The following is an 18,192-nucleotide window of genomic DNA, read 5'->3' as shown; positions in this document are numbered from 1 at the left end:
CTTGATGGTAACTAGCAAGCTCTTAAATTATTTTGAGTTGCTTTCTGTGTACCTTTTTTGTTCAAACACATGAAAGAAAGGTAAACTGGAAAATATATCCTGCAAAAGTAGACCTTTGTTTTTACTGTAAAATGGCTACTATTTAAGAATGAGCATTATCTTCATGGCAGGTTGCTAGTAGATGGCTCTTGTAGTCCTTGAAAAGATATTATCTCTGGATTAAATTAGATTGACTCTCAGGCTTAGGTGAGCTTGAGTTCTTCATTATTATTTTTAGGCCTTTATATATTTCCATTAGGTGACAGGTTTTATTGATTGCCTATTTTTTATTAAAGCATGTACACTTTAAAAAGTTCTTGTTATCTACTTATCAGTAGCAATAGTATGGAATAAAATCATTGCCTCTTGAGAATAGGGGAGCATACAGCTAAAAATAATATGAATTTAGGAGAACACTGGAGTCTTTGCCCAGACATACTCTGTTTTATACTTTGAACCCAGGAGAACCATGGTCTTCTGTTTCTGAGAATAAAGGCTGGTGGTGCTATAGGAAATTAGGAAGAAGGAAGAACCTAAGTCATGATTAGGACTGAACTGGTAGTTTTGCCAAATTAACCTGAAGTTTTTGGTGATAGGTGTTACTTGAGCAGTTCCTTACTAGGCAGTCTACACTGGTTAAAATAAAATTCGACTTCATTTTGCTGAGAAGAACAAAAAATAAATCCAAGTGTTTGTTTTTTTATTGGATGATTTAATCTTTTTTTTTTTTTTTTTTGGTCTGTTTTTTCAAATGTATTATTATGATCAGGAAAAACACAAAAACCCTTGTTAACTAAGCTCTCTAATCTCTAGGAGTCCTCATTGGCTAGAGGACCCTGTTGCTAGGAGTCTTTTGGGATTCTGAACTATTGGGTTGAGAAAAGTGGATCACACATGTGTTAATACAAAGAAGAAATGGTCTTTAAATTGTATTTTCATTCAGGTTAAATGATGGTTATTTGAGATTTGTTATTGGATCATGGATATTTGGGAATTTTAGACCTTATTTTTATTTATGTATTTATTTTTTAACCTTCTCTCCAGATCCCAAAAGGATAATCACTTACAATGAAGCCATGGATAGTCCAGATCAATGAAGGACCAGACTGCCTATTTGTAACCTTCCTGCAGCATTAGAGCCACCGTTCATGGGGGACACAAGGCTTTTATGCTCCTAGATCTTCAACGCAGCAGAGGAACCATAAGTAGAATCACAGGATAATATATACATATATATATATACATATATATATATAGTTATTTAAAAAAAGGCAACTGAAAGTAATTAGACTTCTTAAGGAATCAAATTTATTTCAAGAGACTACACATGGTTATTTAATCTCCGGTACTGAATAGTTGTTTTTCTTTTTCCTTTTGTTAATTTTTGTTTTTAAGTGTGAATGCAAGCGGTTAATGAATACAGACTTGTTAACAAGCGTGGTTCTAAAGTTCCTGCTGTCATCAACTTGGGCAACAAATGACCCACTGGAAAGGCAAATCCACTTAAGATCTCTGTATCTTGTTCTGTGACTAAAGTGATACACTAATCAGGGGGAACCCAGAATGATTCAACATTTTCCCCCACTCCTCCCTTGATGTTTTGGTTATACTTTGAGCCCTGCAAGAATGCTGGATAAATGCCTTGAAGTTTGCAGGGGTGTATTTTTTTAGCGAATATGATTTGCATGTCTTGCCAGGAGTTAAGCAGCCTCTGTGGGGTATTGGGGAAATATTTTCTTTTATTTTTTGTGGGGTGGGGATGGGGGAGGGCATTGAAGTTCTACAATTCTGGAATAGTTGGTGATACATAGTTCAGTTGGCTTTGGTTACATGTTGACTTTAACAAGTGAAGAATCCATGAGTGTCATTTAAAGAAAAGTTACAGAACAAACAATTGGCTTTAGAAATTTCATATGGAAAAATACTCCTGTGCCCATATTTTAATGTATAAGTGGGAGCAAAAATATATTCTGCTTTTCAACTGTAGGTGCTCCAGATTTGCTCTGTCACTAACACTAAATGTGCTGTTTTCATTGTTTTTCATCAAACATCTAAAGAGAAACTTCTGTACCTTTCTGTAAATTCTCTTTTAATTTCTCAGAAATACCTAAAAGGGGAAGAAAAAATTCCATGAAAATGATAAAAATTTTTCATGTTTTTAGCCAGTGAGGAGGTAATAAACCCTGCCTATAGAAGGTGTGTTTTCATGCAAACTATACTTCTGAGCTTATTAGCTTCTAATTATATCTTAATAAATATATTTTATAACTAGAGCAAAATGGTTTTTTTAAGGAAAATAATGTGAAATTCTGGAAATTTTCTTTTGGGCAGAGAAGAGCATTAGCCCTGTATCATCATCACATTGCCATCCTGTTGCACTGCAGCTTGTATATAGCATGCTAAAATAAGTTTATTGTGTGTGTGAAGAAATGAAGGGTCCAATTTAAGATTGGGTGATGTTAGTGGCATAAAAACAAGTTCTCTGGCCTGAAATAGCGTCACATCACACACACAGAAATTAGTATATCCATGTATGTCAAATACAGGTTAAAATAGCTGGGCATTTATAGAGAGAGGTGTAGTCTTCTAATAAAAGTAGACTGGATCCCCTGGGGTATTTGGGGAGAAAGTAACTACTTTTGCTCAACCCCTTTGCTTAAGAAATGTCCGGTTTTGAGCGACTGTAGTATGGATGAGTTTTCTTGTTTTGTTGACTATTTGAGGCTTTTAACAAGTAGTTTGTGAAGGAAGCTGTTGGACTCAACATAGAATAGAGAAAACATCTTTATCGTCTGGATTTCTGCCCTGCTTAGATTTTAAAAGTATAAGCATGGATTGCCAATTCCACTTGATGTAAACAAAATTTTTTATACATAATATATATATATATATATATAAAAAATAACTTATTGTATCAGTCCAGGTTCAGAAACTTGTGGTAGGCCAGTTCCAGATAGTTTCATTTCACCTGTAAACTGTATCACTTTTACTGATATTGTAATTTTCAAATGTATAATATGTTTACAGATGTGCCCTGCATTTAGTCTGCCTTGTTCCTATTTTGATTTTTGTTGAGTCTCCTGCCTGCTTGCCAAAAGCTAGGATGCTTCAGGCCCATGTACAATTGAAAGCAGAGGCATCCTTGAGCTTTAAAGCATTGAACAAACTGGAAAATGCAACATACCACATACTGAAGTGAAAGAAGTCTGTGTTTTTGTGTTTTTTTTTTTTTAAATAAAAATTTTCAAAAAGTTAAAAAAAAAAAGATATAAGGTTGATTAAAGGAAAAAAAAGGCTCCAGTTTGTTTTATAGGTTTTAAAGTTCTGCTGTGTGTTCAATTGCCTTGTGTAACCACTTGTCGCCTTAGGGCCAGATTCCAACCCCACCCCTACTCTTGTGCCCCATCCTTTTTTTAAATGTCCATTCTGCTTTCCTGGAGTTTTAAAGCTCTTCTGTCTCACAACTCACAAGAAACTTTCTGGGTTTGTGACATACAGAGGTTGAATGACTATATATTTAAAAAGGAAGAACAACAACAACAAAACAAAAAAAAACCCAGCCCCATCTGAATTGGGCTTTTAAATCAACACTTACAAACTATCTCGAAAGCTGTTGTTGCTTTTCTACTTCCTTTCCATATTCCTCAGGCCTCCATGTTTAGAGAAGCCAAAAAGAGAATGTATCCCTTCTCTGTCCAAAGGTTTTTGAGAGTCTCACTTCTAACTGAAACAATGCAACATTTCACTTTGATTTCTCCACCGAAATTTCCTTGATTATATGGTTAGAGGTATAGAATTAGGAATGTCTCTTAACCTTCTGGGAACCCAGTGCCCCATAATATTAACTGTCAGTATTTTGGGGGCATTGGGTTAATGGACTTAATTGCCTAGGTACAAGCAGGACTTTGGGACAGATATTTTTTTTGTGCTGTTTGGTAACACTTAACTCCCTACTTGTCGCAATCTTTCTCCTTAGGTCCTCACACAATTCTTTACAGAGCACTTATTAAAAAAAAATCTTAAGAGTTGATCTGTTTTCTGATTATTTTTGTGTAAGCTTCTAAACTTCAGCTGTGATTAATTTAGCACATTTAAATAACATTAATGTGTTATTGTTTGGTATAAAGAATTTTCCTTCAACTCAGAGTATTAGTACTGTAGCATAAACCAAATACAGTCGAGGGGATTTTTAACATCCCTCCATTATAAAGACTGAAAAAGGTGTGTGTCTGTGTGTGTGTGGAGTGCTTGTGTGTGAGGGAAAGGAGATATTAAAAATTAGTAAATGAATGTGTGTAAGACATTATATTAGTATTCAAAGAATGAACTTGTATTTATTTTGTGCCATTTGTTTTCATTACACAGAATAAAGTCAGGTGGTTTTAATCCTTTTTAAAGGGTAGTATTTGAAAAATGGCACTAAGAATGAAATCATGACCTATTTTTTTAATAGCTATGAAGATACTAATTATGGGTGAAGATTTCTTTTTAAATTTGTCTTAATTGTAGGCTTCTGTGTCACATACCACTCTTGTAGATGTCTTGAATAATTTCCCTTCCCCACAAAAGACAGGGTGTATTTATCTTTCTCGCTATTCACTCCCACTTTGCTGAACTGTAGTTAATTGCATAGCCTTTCCCCTGACCTCCTAGTAATGAACTTTCACATAAAGTGTATTTACAGCATCTGTAGTTTTAATCCTTCTTCCTCTGCTTTCTAGGAGGGGATAGATAATAACTAAGAATTTGTTAATGCCAGTTTTTTTCCCCCTCGAAATAAATGGCTGGAGAGGTTCTCTCCATTTTAGAATTTTGCTGTTCTCCTTAATCATCTGCTTACCTAGTCATCACTCAGAATCTGCAAAAACTTTATTAAGGAAAAAAAGTGCTGCATTGTTTTTTCAAATAACAGTTTTTAGGGAAAATATAACAAATCTCAGTTATGAGTGTTGTCCATTATACAAGATATGTTTATTCACAAAACATTACATGGCAGCAGTAGTTTCATACTTGGTCGTTAGGCTTGTTGCTAACCCAGTCAGAGGCATCAAATAGTTTACCTTTCGTTGTAAACTTTTTTAAACATGAAAAAGCCTTTTAGTGTGAAGTTGTATGTCATGTACCAAATGGCCACAGGCTTATGAAATCCGTGAGAGAACTTTACTTGATTTTAAATTCTGCTAAATAAGAAGGAGTCATTCTTTCACGGCTTTCTTATTTAGAGAAATTAAGTCTCATTTCCAGGGATTATGAATATAGTTATACCACTGGACCATATTCTCAAATAACACATGATCCCTCTTGTATAAACCTATGCTAACTGTGCAAAACAGACCATATAAGTGGGACAAATACATATTTTGGACAATAGTTTTTGTGATGAGGTATGTTGATGCTATACTAAGTTGAGGTAGATTCTAATCAGGCATTGTCTTTTATTAGGTTCTACTTAACTGCTGGATTTTGAAAGAGTAGGATTGTTATCTCACCCCAAAAAAGTATTCATATTTGTTTAAAGGAATGCAGCAAAGGACACGACTAAAAGTATAATAGCTGCCCTAAGTTTGCAGAGACACATAGGTTATCCTTAATGCTGATGCTATTTTTATTAATGGAATTAATGGATAGTACCAGGATTCCTTTATGATAAAAGGTGGGCTTTGAGTATCATTTCAAATTTCTTTTTAAATATATTTAAATCTGTTCAGATGTATGAGAACCAGATATACACCTGAGTTAATTTAAAGAATGATGAATCATTGGCTCCACTCAAAAAACTGCTTTAATGAGTTTTAAATTTCACACGGTTTTGCTGCTCAAGAAAGGTCTTATGAATAAATAGTGTTTTAAATTGTCTGCATAATCAAAACACCCAGTGAAACATGAGTGGTATGTTGATTTTGCATTACTAGGAGTGTCAAATAGCAGTTATGAGCTAGAAACCTATGGAACAGCTATCCTCACGTGATGGGATTGTGATGGGATTGTTGATTCGGACTTCCCTATTTTACCATACAATTTTGTTTATGTCCACAGTTCTAAAGCCATTTTATAATACTGCAGTATCCCTTTTCTACAGCCTTATTAAAATAGCTACAAACATTTTTCCAATGCAGTAACCCTTTTCTACAGCCTTATTAAAATAGCTACAAACATTTTTCATTTCAGTTTCACTTTTGTTGTATATCGAAGTTTTATTCTACAGACCAACAAACGAACTTGAGGTAAATTATATAGCTTTCCATTTATCCTTTTTCCTCAGGTGCTAAACAAGGCTCCAAAAATGGATACTGTTTTAGCAATGTCTGCTTTATTCTTAAAATACTTCTTTTGCTAGATGTAAAGATTTGTGTTAACAAACAAGGTTTTAATCTGTAAATATGAATGGATGCCTTTAGTTTGCCCCTGTTTATTATTACTCTTTCATTTATCCTCTATAGAAGAGGATTCTTTCATGATCTTGAAGATAATTCATTAGGTATTGTTGCATTTTTAGGATGAAAATACAACTTTTCTGTCTTAGATTAATCCTGCTGCTGCTATGAGAAACTGAAAATCAAGAATGTGATGCACTTTTTACATTACTATATACCATACATTTATTGGTTGCTTTGATACATTTCCTGTAGCACAGCCACTAACAAAAGTGAGTGAATTAAAAATTCTCTTTGGGAGGGAATCAGTACAAATAACTTTATGGTATTGGCCTATCAAGGACAATAATTTAGGAAATTAAAAATTCTGTTAGTATACTTTTTGGCCTTAAAATGTCTTCTACTACTGAAAAATTTTTTAATTCTTAGTTTTGTTTTTATTAATTCCTCTCTGCCTCAAAAAAAGGAGCTGGGAAGAATGGCTTAATGCAAGTGGTATCCTTGGTTTGTTGCTAATCTATTTTAGGAAGAAAACAATTGTCTACTTATATAAGCTGGGGACTTATTTTTTTGTTTGTATACAGAAGAAATAGTGCTACCCTAAGCCAATCAGATTTATTTTAATCGAATCAATTTCAACTATTCCGCTTCTCTAGTATATTTTTACTTAGCAAAGTTAAATATAGTAGGAATGCTACTTAACAAGAGGAAAGTCATTTCTCAAGCACATACCCAAACTTTAAGGAGATTGAACCCAAAATAATGGAGGAAGAAAACACCAAATGGGGTGAAGTATGAGAAAGATACGTGGTCCAAAGCTATCTGGTTATATTTTGATGTTGCCAATAATGCAAAGCCAAAATTTTAATTTGCTTATTTAATATATTTGTTGGCCAGAGATCTATTTTTATATCAATGTGCCTTGCATGTATATTAAAAAAATAAACATTGGAAAGGCCATGTAGTAATGCCTGAGATAGTTAATGGTTCTTACCACCTCACTAATTTTTATGCAGTATGAAATGCTCATTCTATCGCCCACTGGTGCTCTCTGTTTAAAGTTACAGATCTTGTCACAAACTGGAACTATTTTATAAACTGGGGAAATGATTTAATTTACTTTTTTGTTGTTTCTTTTCGTTTGTAGTCCGTTAGTGGCTGTTCTGTAGTGGGAAATAGTAAAAGGATTCTTCACTTCCTTTCCCTTCCCTCTCAGCACCTTCTTCAAGTAATGTGATGACACCATTTCTTGTGTGCTTTGAAAAAAATTTTAGCTTGCTGTTTCCTTTAGTGTTGTTTAAAAAAGTGTTATAAAAAGCATTGTTTGCAAAATCTAGGGAGATAATGGAGTCCGCTTTAATTTGGAATTCTATGTGAGCTATGATCCAAGTTATTGGCTCTTTCAACAAGTTTTTTATTGTTAAAGCACCTTGCCTAGAAAATTTTAAATACTTATGTCTGCAACAATTGTCTCAAAATAATGAACTGTGCAATTCTTGTCATTAAAAAAAAGATCTGAACTCTCCCTAATGTGACTTGTTAGTTTCTCTGTATTTCCTGCAGTATAAATGTGAAAAGCTTTGCTTGCATTACGTTTTAGAAATGCATTTTGCACACTAGAATTTTGCTGAAGCTCCATGAAAAGGTTAGGTCTAAGTAGATGAATAAAGCTATGCACATGTTTTGAAAGTTTAATTTGTGTGTCATTACCAAAAGTGACCTATCCTTATTTGCTGTTCTTAGCATCACCATCTTTAGAAACTTAGCTCAAAGTTACAGTTCTGAGCTAGCTCATGAGTGGAGCTAGAAAAGAAAACTGACACCTTTTTAGTAAACCAGTTTAAATGAGAGCTTGACTTGTATCTACTAAAGGGCTTTTCTTGAAAGAGGGCAGTTTCATCAGTTTTACAAACTGTTGGATGCTCTACTTCCTCAGTGAAATTTTTGGTTTATTTGATCAAATAGAAATGGGAAGTAATTCAAAGTGAAATGAAGGAAGGTCCTTTGCCACATGGAGTTCTGTGACAATTTTATGACTTAAATTTGGTTTAAAGGAGGATAACCTTTTTACCATGATCACTTTAGTATAAATTTAGTTTAATAAATGAACGGTTGACTTGAGATTATAATCATTAGGTTGTTTAAAGATCTAAGCACAGCTTGTTTTAAAGATAATATGTGTCTTTTAAAAAATGCCCAATTAGAACAAGTGTAGAATTTGGGCAAATTCGGTGAAATTGCTGCAGTCTGCATGTACTAAATAGCCTTACTTCACATGTATGTGTGCTTAAAAGATTGTGTAGATGTACTGGCCAGGTTTTGTCAGTCATTTTTAAAAGATTGTTTTATAATCTCTTCAGGACCTTTGTAGAAGAGGCTAATAAGTTTAAATAGAAGATAATACTCATGATATTTTTCCCATGCTTCTAGATATAAAAGAAATTTGTTTTATAGCTTTTTCCTATGTGTAGAAGAGGGTTACTTCTCTGTCATCGAGTGTGCTCTTGATGTGTGTTGACTTTGAAAACACAGCAAAATCCTGTATCTTCACTGAAAGTGACAGTTAAAAACTAAATCTTAACTAGTCAAGACTCAAAAGGTTGCCTATAATGCATGGCCTTAAAAGGCATAAATGTAGGGATGTAGCATCATCTTAGGTGGTTATGGCTACTACTCAGAATCTGCAAGTAAGTAGTTCACTTATATTCAGTCTAGAACACATTTGAAGGAGCAAAGTAATTTCTGTGTCTTGTGTGCATTGGCATTTAGGAGCTGAGTTACCTCTTAATCTAGGGGAAAGGATAATTAGTGGACTACAATTATGTTAGAGGATGTTTTTCCTTCCCTCTCCCAGTTAAAATTTTTCCAGTATTTGTTTTGCCCAGTCAAAAAGGCCTTTTTTAGGTAAAAGAACAGTGGCCAGAAATTTACCCTTTTGCTAAATGCTTAAGTATTTGCCATAGCTGTTTCTGATGTCATGGATTCTGAGGAAGTGTCGGTACGTGATGATCTTCCTTTATTGATGTCTTACTTCATGTTCAGTGTTTTAAAAATATAAATTACAAACACTACATCCATACCCAGATTTACTTATTTTACCAGAAAAAAAATTGAGAAATTTGTAGATCAAATTAAGAGACAATAAGTGTACATTGTTGAATAAAAAAATTTAAAGTTTCTGAGGTGTTTGTGTTATCTTTTGTGTGCTTTAATTAACCAATTACTGAAAACTAAGTCAATATTGTGATATTGATAATGGTATATTTTCAACGAGTCAAATGTATAAATTTAAGTCTTAAATGTACCATGGTCATATGTCATGGGTTTTTTTTGTAAGTGCTAAGATACTTCCAGGCACCATGCTAAGCTCTCTGCATGGATGTCTCATTTATTCACAGCAACTCTAAGAGTTAGGTGTGTTTTTATGCTCCCCTATTAAGATTATATGAGTCTTAGGTTAATTGACTTGCTGAAGGTCACCTGGTTAACATGAAAAAGTCAATATTTGAACACCAGTAGTCTGAATACAGAGCCATGTGCATGAAAAAAAAAATCACCTGGCAACTTTGTTTAACATACAATTCTAGGCCCTACCCCCAGAAAGTCTGATTCTATAGGTCTAGGGTAAACAGGTTATTAATTTGCTTAGAAATGGCATGTTTATTGAAAAGTTAACTGTGAGAGCAGCTGTCCTCCCTTTTTGCCTGACATTGAGCCTTATGTTCTTCCAGTTGAAATAAGAAACCAAAGTTGAGCTAAGCAATTAAGCAACTCGTAAGTTGCCAAGATTCTGGATTTATTCATAGCTTTTTTTTTTTTTTACACACCTACAGCACCTGGTCTTCCTAGGTGGTCTCCCATCCAAGTACTAACCAGGCCCAACCCTGCTTAGCTTCTGAGATCAGATGGGATCGGGCATGTTCAGGGTAGCATGGCCGTAGACTATTCATAACTTTTATGTAGAAATATATGGCGATGCATATTTGAGAAACTTCCTAAGTTTGCTTAGCATCGATTTGTCGCAAGATAAAAAATGCAGACGTCAACGTTATTAGAGTAGAGGATGAGGAGAAAAGATGCAAAAACAATTACCAAAAGTGTGTCACTATATAGACTGATACATTTGGGTTATATGTTTAATGTTATTTGAGATAGGGAATACTTGTTCTTGGCCTCGTAAGTGACTTTAAAGTATACAAAGGAATTTGAGGTTTACTACAGATTGTCTTTAAAAATTCTCACCCACTTAACTGTAATTTATGTAAAACATGGTAGTTAATTCAGCCTGCAACTTTTTTTTTTTTTTAAATGACATTTATTGTAGATTTCAGCAGCTAACATTTGGAAGCAATGTCTGAGTAGAACATAAAACTCATTCTAGATTGTTTAGCAAGGTCTCATGCTTGAGAAATTCTCTTGGAGCTTTTTATCCACTACTGTTGGATACGGCGAATTGATTGAATCTGGGAAGTCTGGGCATGAGAACCCCACTCTCTCCAGTGTTTATAGTCTCCTCCATGATGGTCACATTCCAAGATATACTGATAGCCACGGTATCCAGGATACTGGTAGCAAACCCAGCTAGAAAATCCAAAGCACATTGGATTGTTAAAACCAGTTAGGAATGTGATCAACACCCCCAAACTGGATCCTCTTTCCTCAACGCAATTGGTACAGAATACTTTTAGGCTTAGAAAATGTGCCAGGCACCGCTTGTGAGCATGATATGGCTACAGTGAATTGAAAATTAACCTTGATCATGAAAAAAGGTGTAAGAGTAGTCAACATAAATGGTTCCATAGAAGTCTGTTATGGGGGAGAAAAAACTGACCTTAAGTGGTAGTTGGTACCAAGAATTCAAGATTCAGAATTACTAATAACTAGACTGACAGCCATACCAATGTGATGTTAATGTATGAAATTTGATAAGACATGACCATTGATACATTAATAGTCACAAGGTTTACACCTACAAGAGTTATTCTGAAATGTGCTCCAACCCTGTTTTCGCACTTACGCCCCACACTGTATCTTCATGGAACCAACTTCGTTGTTGAACCAACCCATGGCTTGTAAGGAGGGGTAGTCATCACAGATCTCCCACTGGCGTCCAATAAAGTTTTCTTTCTCAAAGATGGTAATCTTGGACTCCTTATGATTCTGTAACCCAGAATTTTTTTTTTTTTAAGTTTAGTACAAGCGTTATGGCTATCTTAATTTTATAATTACCATTTTTTTCAAAATCAAAACACTCCTGTTTTACAGAAGGAAGTACATGATCTTGATTATAAAAATATTTCAGGCAATACAGAGATTTATAAGAAAAATTTTACCCATAATCCTGTTTAATCCAATTTAATACAACATTTAAAATGTACAAAAAATTGATATAGTACTTTGAAACATGAAAGACTAATGAAAATATAAGAGCAGAAAAAAATACTTGCAATACATAGCCAACCAAGGGATTAATATTCACTAATTTGGAAAACGATCCCACAAATTAATAGGACAAGTAAGCCTGTGTGTGTGTGCATGGTATTGGAAATAACCTAAAGACCAGTAGGGGATGTGAATACTATACATGCATTAAGAAGGTAAAGACTAACCTGTATGAAGTACAAAAAAAAAAAAAAAAACAGTCAAAACTAGTCCTGGTGATAGAACATAGGGAAGAGCAATTGACTGGAAAGGGAACTTTATGGGGTAAGGGAAATGTTCTATCTCTGAGTCGGGTGTTGGTTACATGGGTGTACATATTTTTCAAAACTCATTAGCATGTACATTTAGGATCTGTGCATCTTATTATGTGTAAATTCTACCTTAGAGAGAAAATGTGAAGTTAAAGTGAAATGAAAACATCCAGATAGGTCAGTACTTTTTATATATAACTGTTCAGGGTACCTTCACTCCTTGAATTTTGGTAGGACTTTAAGGTGAGATTATTAACAACTAAAATCATGAGAAAAATCACATGATGTAGACTAATATTTGGAAAAATTGTTTCCTAATATAGAGATCATTTTCAACAAACTCTTGAAGATCATCTTGCTTCTGCTTGAACTCTCTAAAGAGCTTAGAAGCATTCTCATCTAATGTAGAATTGAATAATGCTTAGTTTTAGAAACAAGGTTATTATGAATCAAATATAAGAGACACTGGAAGACTTGCCTATTTCTTTAGTCATCCCACTTACTGAAGATAACTTCAATAATACCCTGTTTCTCAGCAAAATGTTACACGGGTTGAAATTTAACTGGTCAAGGATTTACTTTTCACTACAAAGTAAGTCCTCTCACTAGTTATCCTTTGCATTTTTGATAGTCTGGGCTCTTGAGTATCCACTTCCTGCCACCTATAAGGAGGCCTTTACGTCTAGCTTAATCAAAATACCATCTAGTAGAGGAAAATCAAATGACAGTCTTAGAAGCAGAGGAGGCAGTGTTTTTTTCTTTTATTTTTATCTTTCTTCCTGCCACATTTCAGCATAACTGATAAGTAACGTGTCAGTCTATATGCACCCTCTTTTGCCCCATTCCCCACATGCACAGAAGTGAAAATTTCAGAGACTCACAGCTGAACAGATGGGGCGGAAAGACATGAGGCGCTCAATGTGGTAGGCATTACTCCCACTCCAGGCATCCCAGCGAGGGTATTCTCCTCTCTCCAGGATAAACTGTTGCCCACAGAAGCTGGTATGCTCATAACCAATCCAGCTGCCAAAGACAAGTAGTGGCATTTGTTCGCAGTGTTCAGAGCCTATGTGTCCTCATGGAAAAGGCATCTTTTGTTTTAGGTGTTAATAGCAGGGTAACATATCAAGCCAATTCCAATAGAGCCATACAAGTAACACATTTATCTCAAAAGGTGGAGAATGAGCTGGCAGCTGCACTAAGCAAGTTTGTAAATGTGATCTTTGTTTTGGGATTATCTACTGCAAGGGTCTACTTCACTGGCCTGAGTAATAAGTATTAGCAGTCAGTCTAAAGTTATATTTCCTTTCTCTCCAAGTTACCTTATTCTCTACTTGGAGCTCCAGGTTCAGGGTAAAGTGACTGACTATTGCTTTGGCTCTAGCCAAACCTATTGGCTTCTTCCTAAGGAAGCAAAGGGATGAATAGGCAGCTGATGGATTGCCAGTCTCTTGTTTCTTTCTCCTGCTGTCATATACCTATACCTTATTTATTAAAACACCTCAGGTGAATTTTTCACAACCAGGTCTCTTAAAGTATTACTCCTTTTAAAGGGTTAAAGAACTCAATTGTGGCGGTGAGCAACTTGTAGAAGCCTATCCACCTGCAAAGCCAGTTGGACAAAGGAGAGTCCTTTCTTCTGTGTTTTCTGGACTGATGATAAAGGCCTCAACTACCCTACCAAGAGTCAGAAGACAAAGTAAGTCTTGGAAGACTTACGATGAACCAATATGGCTTTCAAGTCCTGGTGTTGAGCTCCTTTTTACACAGAGAAATCAACTAGTGGTGTCTGCTCTGGGATATGCAGGAGGGGAATTAGCTATAAAGAGGCTGCAGTTTGACAGTTACCTCTCTATTCTCTACAGGCAAGAAAAGATCAAGGGTCTTGTGGCTGTTCTGAGAGAATCCTAAGTAACAGCCTATGGGCTCCAGAAGTACAGATTTAATTATTGTCACTGCCCTATGCCATGGTGTATATTTCTTTAATTCCCCTCAAATCTAGTACCAAGCCACTAAAAACCTCCTGTTTCTTCTAACTTTGAGTTACTAAATTACACATGTAGCGATCTCTTTTAAGATTACATCAGTATGGAGGCCTCTCTCACAAATGATTAGAGTCTGGGGGAACATCTTTCTTCTCCAATCTCTACCTTTATAGTCCCATGTCTGAAGGGACTGGAAATAAGGGGCCTGAGGTTCTACTGAGGTCCATACTCACGCGCCACATTCCACCTTGAGAGATCGAACATTATCAAAACTGCGCTCAGAGACATTTGGGCAGGAGCTTGTAAACTCCATCCTCTTGCCCTGGAAGTTCTCCTGGTCATAGATGGTTATCTGAAATGGGATTGAATAGGAAAATAGAGCAAGAATGTGGTACATCGGGAAGAACAGACGACCTGGTAAAAAATTTAGCTTGTGTCTGACCCTGTGTTTTCTATCACTAGCTGTAGCCCAGGATGCCTGATGAGGTCTCTGCCAGTATAGACAGCGTAAGTAAGAAGGGATTTGAATACCACTGTTTGGTGGTGTTAACATGCCCAGGCTAAGGATGAGGTGTGGGAGACTAGTTTATGATCGGAATGGTCTGCCATGGATGATAGCTGACCCATTGGACAGACCAAGGACTCATGAATTTATTCACCATGCTTCCTACATAAGTGTGACCCAGGAGCCAGGATTCTGGGAGTCCCAGGGCTCCCTGTGGATTATTTCTTAGCTTCTCCAGCCACACTTGCTATAGAAACTTAAGGTATAGAAAGAGTTGTAATGAATCCCTTTTATACCCTGAACTAGAACTTGGCTCTTAAACCTGACTAGAGGGCAAGTCCCAAAGCTGTAAGCTGCCCTCAAAGTTGACTCAATGAAGAGGGTAAGAGTGTTGGGAAAAACAATGAAAAGCCTGAGGATCGGCCACTTCAGGCAATGGTTACGACCAACTTCAGGATGCGAGTCAGGAGATCTGGATCCTATCACTTATTTGGGACCTGCCGGCAAATCTCTCTTCATTTCTGGGCCCTCAGTTTCTCCATGGAATAATCCATTCTGGGCTGCTCTACTTTAAGATGATTTTAACAGTGTAGAGGAGCATTGAACTAGAAAACTAGATGTCATATCCCACCCATCATGGGCTTCCAGGGTCATCCTTCTTCTGTCTAAATGGGACATCGTGAGAGATCCTTCCTGCGAGAGCATCTGGACCTTGATTGGATTCTTCCCCTGCAAACTGGTGTTTTATTGGTCGGTCACTGTCCCATGGAAAAGCACAGCCTGCTTTGTGGCAGCATCTCACCCCCTGCTCTGCTGGAATTCTCAATTTTCCATATGATGGGGGTGAGCTTACCTTCCATGGCCCCACGGACCCTGGCATGGGGTTGGTTTGAGCCATCTTGGTGGTTGGAAGGGTTTCTAGAAGACAGAACACACACTAATGACATGGCCTTTGGGATGGGGGACGAGGTGGTGGAGCATAGGGGAAAGTAAAGGAGGTTTGAAGTCCAATTGACTTTGGTTGGGATCCTGGCTCTGCCTTTCACTAGCTGAATCTCAATTGTCTTCCATCAGTAAAGCTTCTATGTGCAGATTTATTGTAAGGATTAGAAGCAATAATGCAGATAAAGCACTGCACAGTCATGGTGACCCCTTGATAAATGTAGCTCTTGTCCTCTTGCCTACCTCCAGGCACCCCCTACAGGTGGCAGCATTGCCTCAGTCTCACATACCCCAATATAAACTCCTTGGCAACCATCTAATTGTTACCCCTTATATTACCAGTGTGTAGTCTCGCCCTCACCAAGATCCTCACAGCCCTCAAACTAACCAGTGGTGCATCGCCATGCTACCATTCCTTCCCTACTTCTCTGTCTTCTGGACCTACCCAGCTTTGGCCTTCCTTCCTCAGAGAGACTTTGTTGCTTTCCCCAGCCCGCAGTGACTTGCTTTCTTTCCTGATTTCTAGCACTCGTCACGGTACTGATATGTGTTCCTACTGAATGTGTCCTGGCGAGTATCTCAATGGCAGGACCCTGGTCTCCCGAGTGATGTAGCACCAAGCTGGGTCCATGTTGGAGCAGTGGTGAATTGGAAGTGGGGGGATGGGTGCAGTTGAAAAAGACTTATTAAAGGAAAAAGAGGAAGAAAAGAGGTTAGTAAATAGCTAACATTTAACAATAGATCACTCTATGCCAGGCCCTGTTCTAAATGCTCTACATGTATTTTTTTTAATTATTTTTTTTATACCTACAGCACCTGGTCTTCTTAAGTGGTCTCCCATCCAAGTACTAACCAGGCCTGACACTGCTTAGCTTCCGAGATCAGACATCAGGCTTGTTCAATGTGGCATGACTGTAGACCATGCATGGACTGCGGTTCCACTGAGGCGCGAACCCAGGACCTTCTGCGTGTAAAGCAGACACGCTAACCGCTACACTATAGAACCACATCTTCTACATGTATTAATACATTTAATCTTCACAACGAGCATGTAAGATAAATACTATCATTATCCCCATTTTACATACTGAAGCTCATAGATTAGGTAGACAGAAAAGATGGTAGGAAGAGTAAAGAAGGGAAAGATAAGGTGAGAGAGACGGGGGAGGAAGGGAAGAAAGAAGTCAAGAAGGGGTGCATCAGGTTTCTTGACTCAGAACAGCCATTCATGGCCCTTTTCTCTGGCTGCTATCAGGCCCAGGGACTGATGGTGTAAATTCTATAATATATCTTTCCATTCTAAACCTCTGAACAAGCATTTCCCAGCTCCTACCCTTCATACCTTCTCCCTATACCCCAGGAGGCTGTTATTTCTTGAGACCCCCTTCCCCCTCCCAGCCATGACTTCTAGGGCAGTGGTTATTGCCATTTAAGCTAAATAGCAGTTTGGAGAGAGAAAGAAACTTTTCCCAGTGATGTTCTCTCAATCCCTCTGCCAATCTCTCCAGCCTATGACTTAAGGTTCATAAGTGTCTCCTGTTGGGGTGACAAGAGAAGGTTGCCTCCCCACAGAGTTCTCCACTTTTCTACCTCATCGTAGGAGACTCTGACCACAAGGCAGGAAAACTAGACCCTCTCCTGGGCATGTCTCTGCAGGAGAAAGAAAGGAAGGGCCAGAGCACCCCTTAGGACCTTACTCACCCAGCTCCTGCTGCACAGTCTGGGTCTCCATCTGGTGCCACTTTCTCTGTGGCCCTGCTCTTTATAGCCCTGCAGACTGATGGCCTCTGGCCCTGTCAGCACTCTTCTTTCCCTCTGCTTTTGTTCCCCCTGATCCCTAGAGCTTTGGTGGCTCAGCTTGCTGGGCAGGCATCCCTCAGGCCTTTGTTTAAACTAGGGAAACAGAAATCCAGAGAGGCCCCACTGCTGTGGGCGAGGCTGGCGGCTGCAGGCCTTGCTGTGATCTTGATCTCAGAGCAGCTGGGAGGTGAGCACAGGTCTCTGCGTGAGTGTTTGTCCACTATCCTCCAGATTCCTCATGCCACCCCAGGACCTTCCTAAGACCCTGTGTCACAGTGAACACATCAAATTGCACCTCGCTTCCCATATAGAAAACGTATTTTTTTGTCATTGTTAAAAAATGTGAAGGATTATTACAATTCTGAACTTGATTAAGAAAAAAAATTGTTCACTCTGTTCTTGGGAATCTTTGTTATACTATATTTATATATAAATATGTAAGAGTTAAATTCGATTACAGTTGACTAGTAGCCATGAACCTCTGCAGCTATTTTATTAAATATTTATTCATTTTAATTTTGCAGTTTTCTTTTTAGAATTTGGAGTCAATGAAACTTTTTTGGTTTTTAATATACTGCTTTAGGACCTTGGCGGTCTCACAGGCACAAGGTACTATACCTATAGTACCCTAAAGGGTAAAATTATTTCTCTTTGAAATGCCAGGGCACTTGCTGATGGTAGTGTAGGGGAATTGTGGGCTTACCCAGGAGCCCTGAAGGGGAGGATCTCAGCTACTGTGAGAAGTAGGAGGGTGCAGTGAATGGGGAGGGCTTTGAGCCTGGCAGGTGCGGATTCAAATCCCAGCCCCCCTGCCTGGGTGATTGAGCAAGTTACTCAGCCTCTCTCAACACCTG

General features: G+C 37.5%; 2 protein-coding genes, 1 non-coding gene and 1 pseudogene across 3 annotated transcripts in view; 1 reads left to right on the top strand and 3 right to left on the bottom strand.

Moving 5' to 3' along the window:
• Nucleotides 1–9,592, top strand: part of NUFIP2 (NUFIP2, FMR1 interacting protein 2) — a 28,188-nt gene extending 18,596 nt beyond the window's left edge. Inside the window, exon 4 of the mRNA XM_006925027.3 lies at nt 1,084–9,592. Coding sequence (XP_006925089.1) covers nt 1,084–1,136 — 53 coding nt within the window. The 3' untranslated portion in view covers nt 1,137–9,592. The remainder of the gene's footprint in view (nt 1–1,083) is intronic.
• A 645-nt stretch (nt 9,593–10,237) lies between these two features.
• On the bottom strand, nt 10,238–10,356 carry LOC112473213. The gene has a single exon (XR_003043976.1). It is a non-coding gene; the product is annotated as a 5S ribosomal RNA (ribosomal RNA).
• Nucleotides 10,357–10,386: 30 nt separating this feature from the next.
• CRYBA1 (crystallin beta A1) lies at nt 10,387–17,275 on the bottom strand. Its single transcript, XM_006925026.2, has 6 exons — nt 17,240–17,275; nt 15,450–15,514; nt 14,325–14,443; nt 12,988–13,129; nt 11,431–11,573; nt 10,387–10,994 (listed from the first exon to the last, which is right to left on the bottom strand). The coding sequence occupies exons 1-6, from the start codon at nt 17,268–17,270 to the stop codon at nt 10,847–10,849; spliced, it is 648 nt and encodes a 215-aa protein (XP_006925088.1). The 5' UTR covers nt 17,271–17,275; the 3' UTR covers nt 10,387–10,846.
• Nucleotides 16,343–16,458, bottom strand: LOC112473381 (annotated as a pseudogene).
• Nucleotides 17,276–18,192: the final 917 nt, after the last annotated feature.

This window comes from Pteropus alecto, unplaced genomic scaffold (assembly GCF_000325575.1).
Source record: "Pteropus alecto unplaced genomic scaffold, ASM32557v1 scaffold98, whole genome shotgun sequence".
Classification (NCBI taxonomy): Eukaryota; Metazoa; Chordata; class Mammalia; order Chiroptera; family Pteropodidae; genus Pteropus; species Pteropus alecto.
This window is presented reverse-complemented; position numbering and strand designations above follow the sequence as displayed.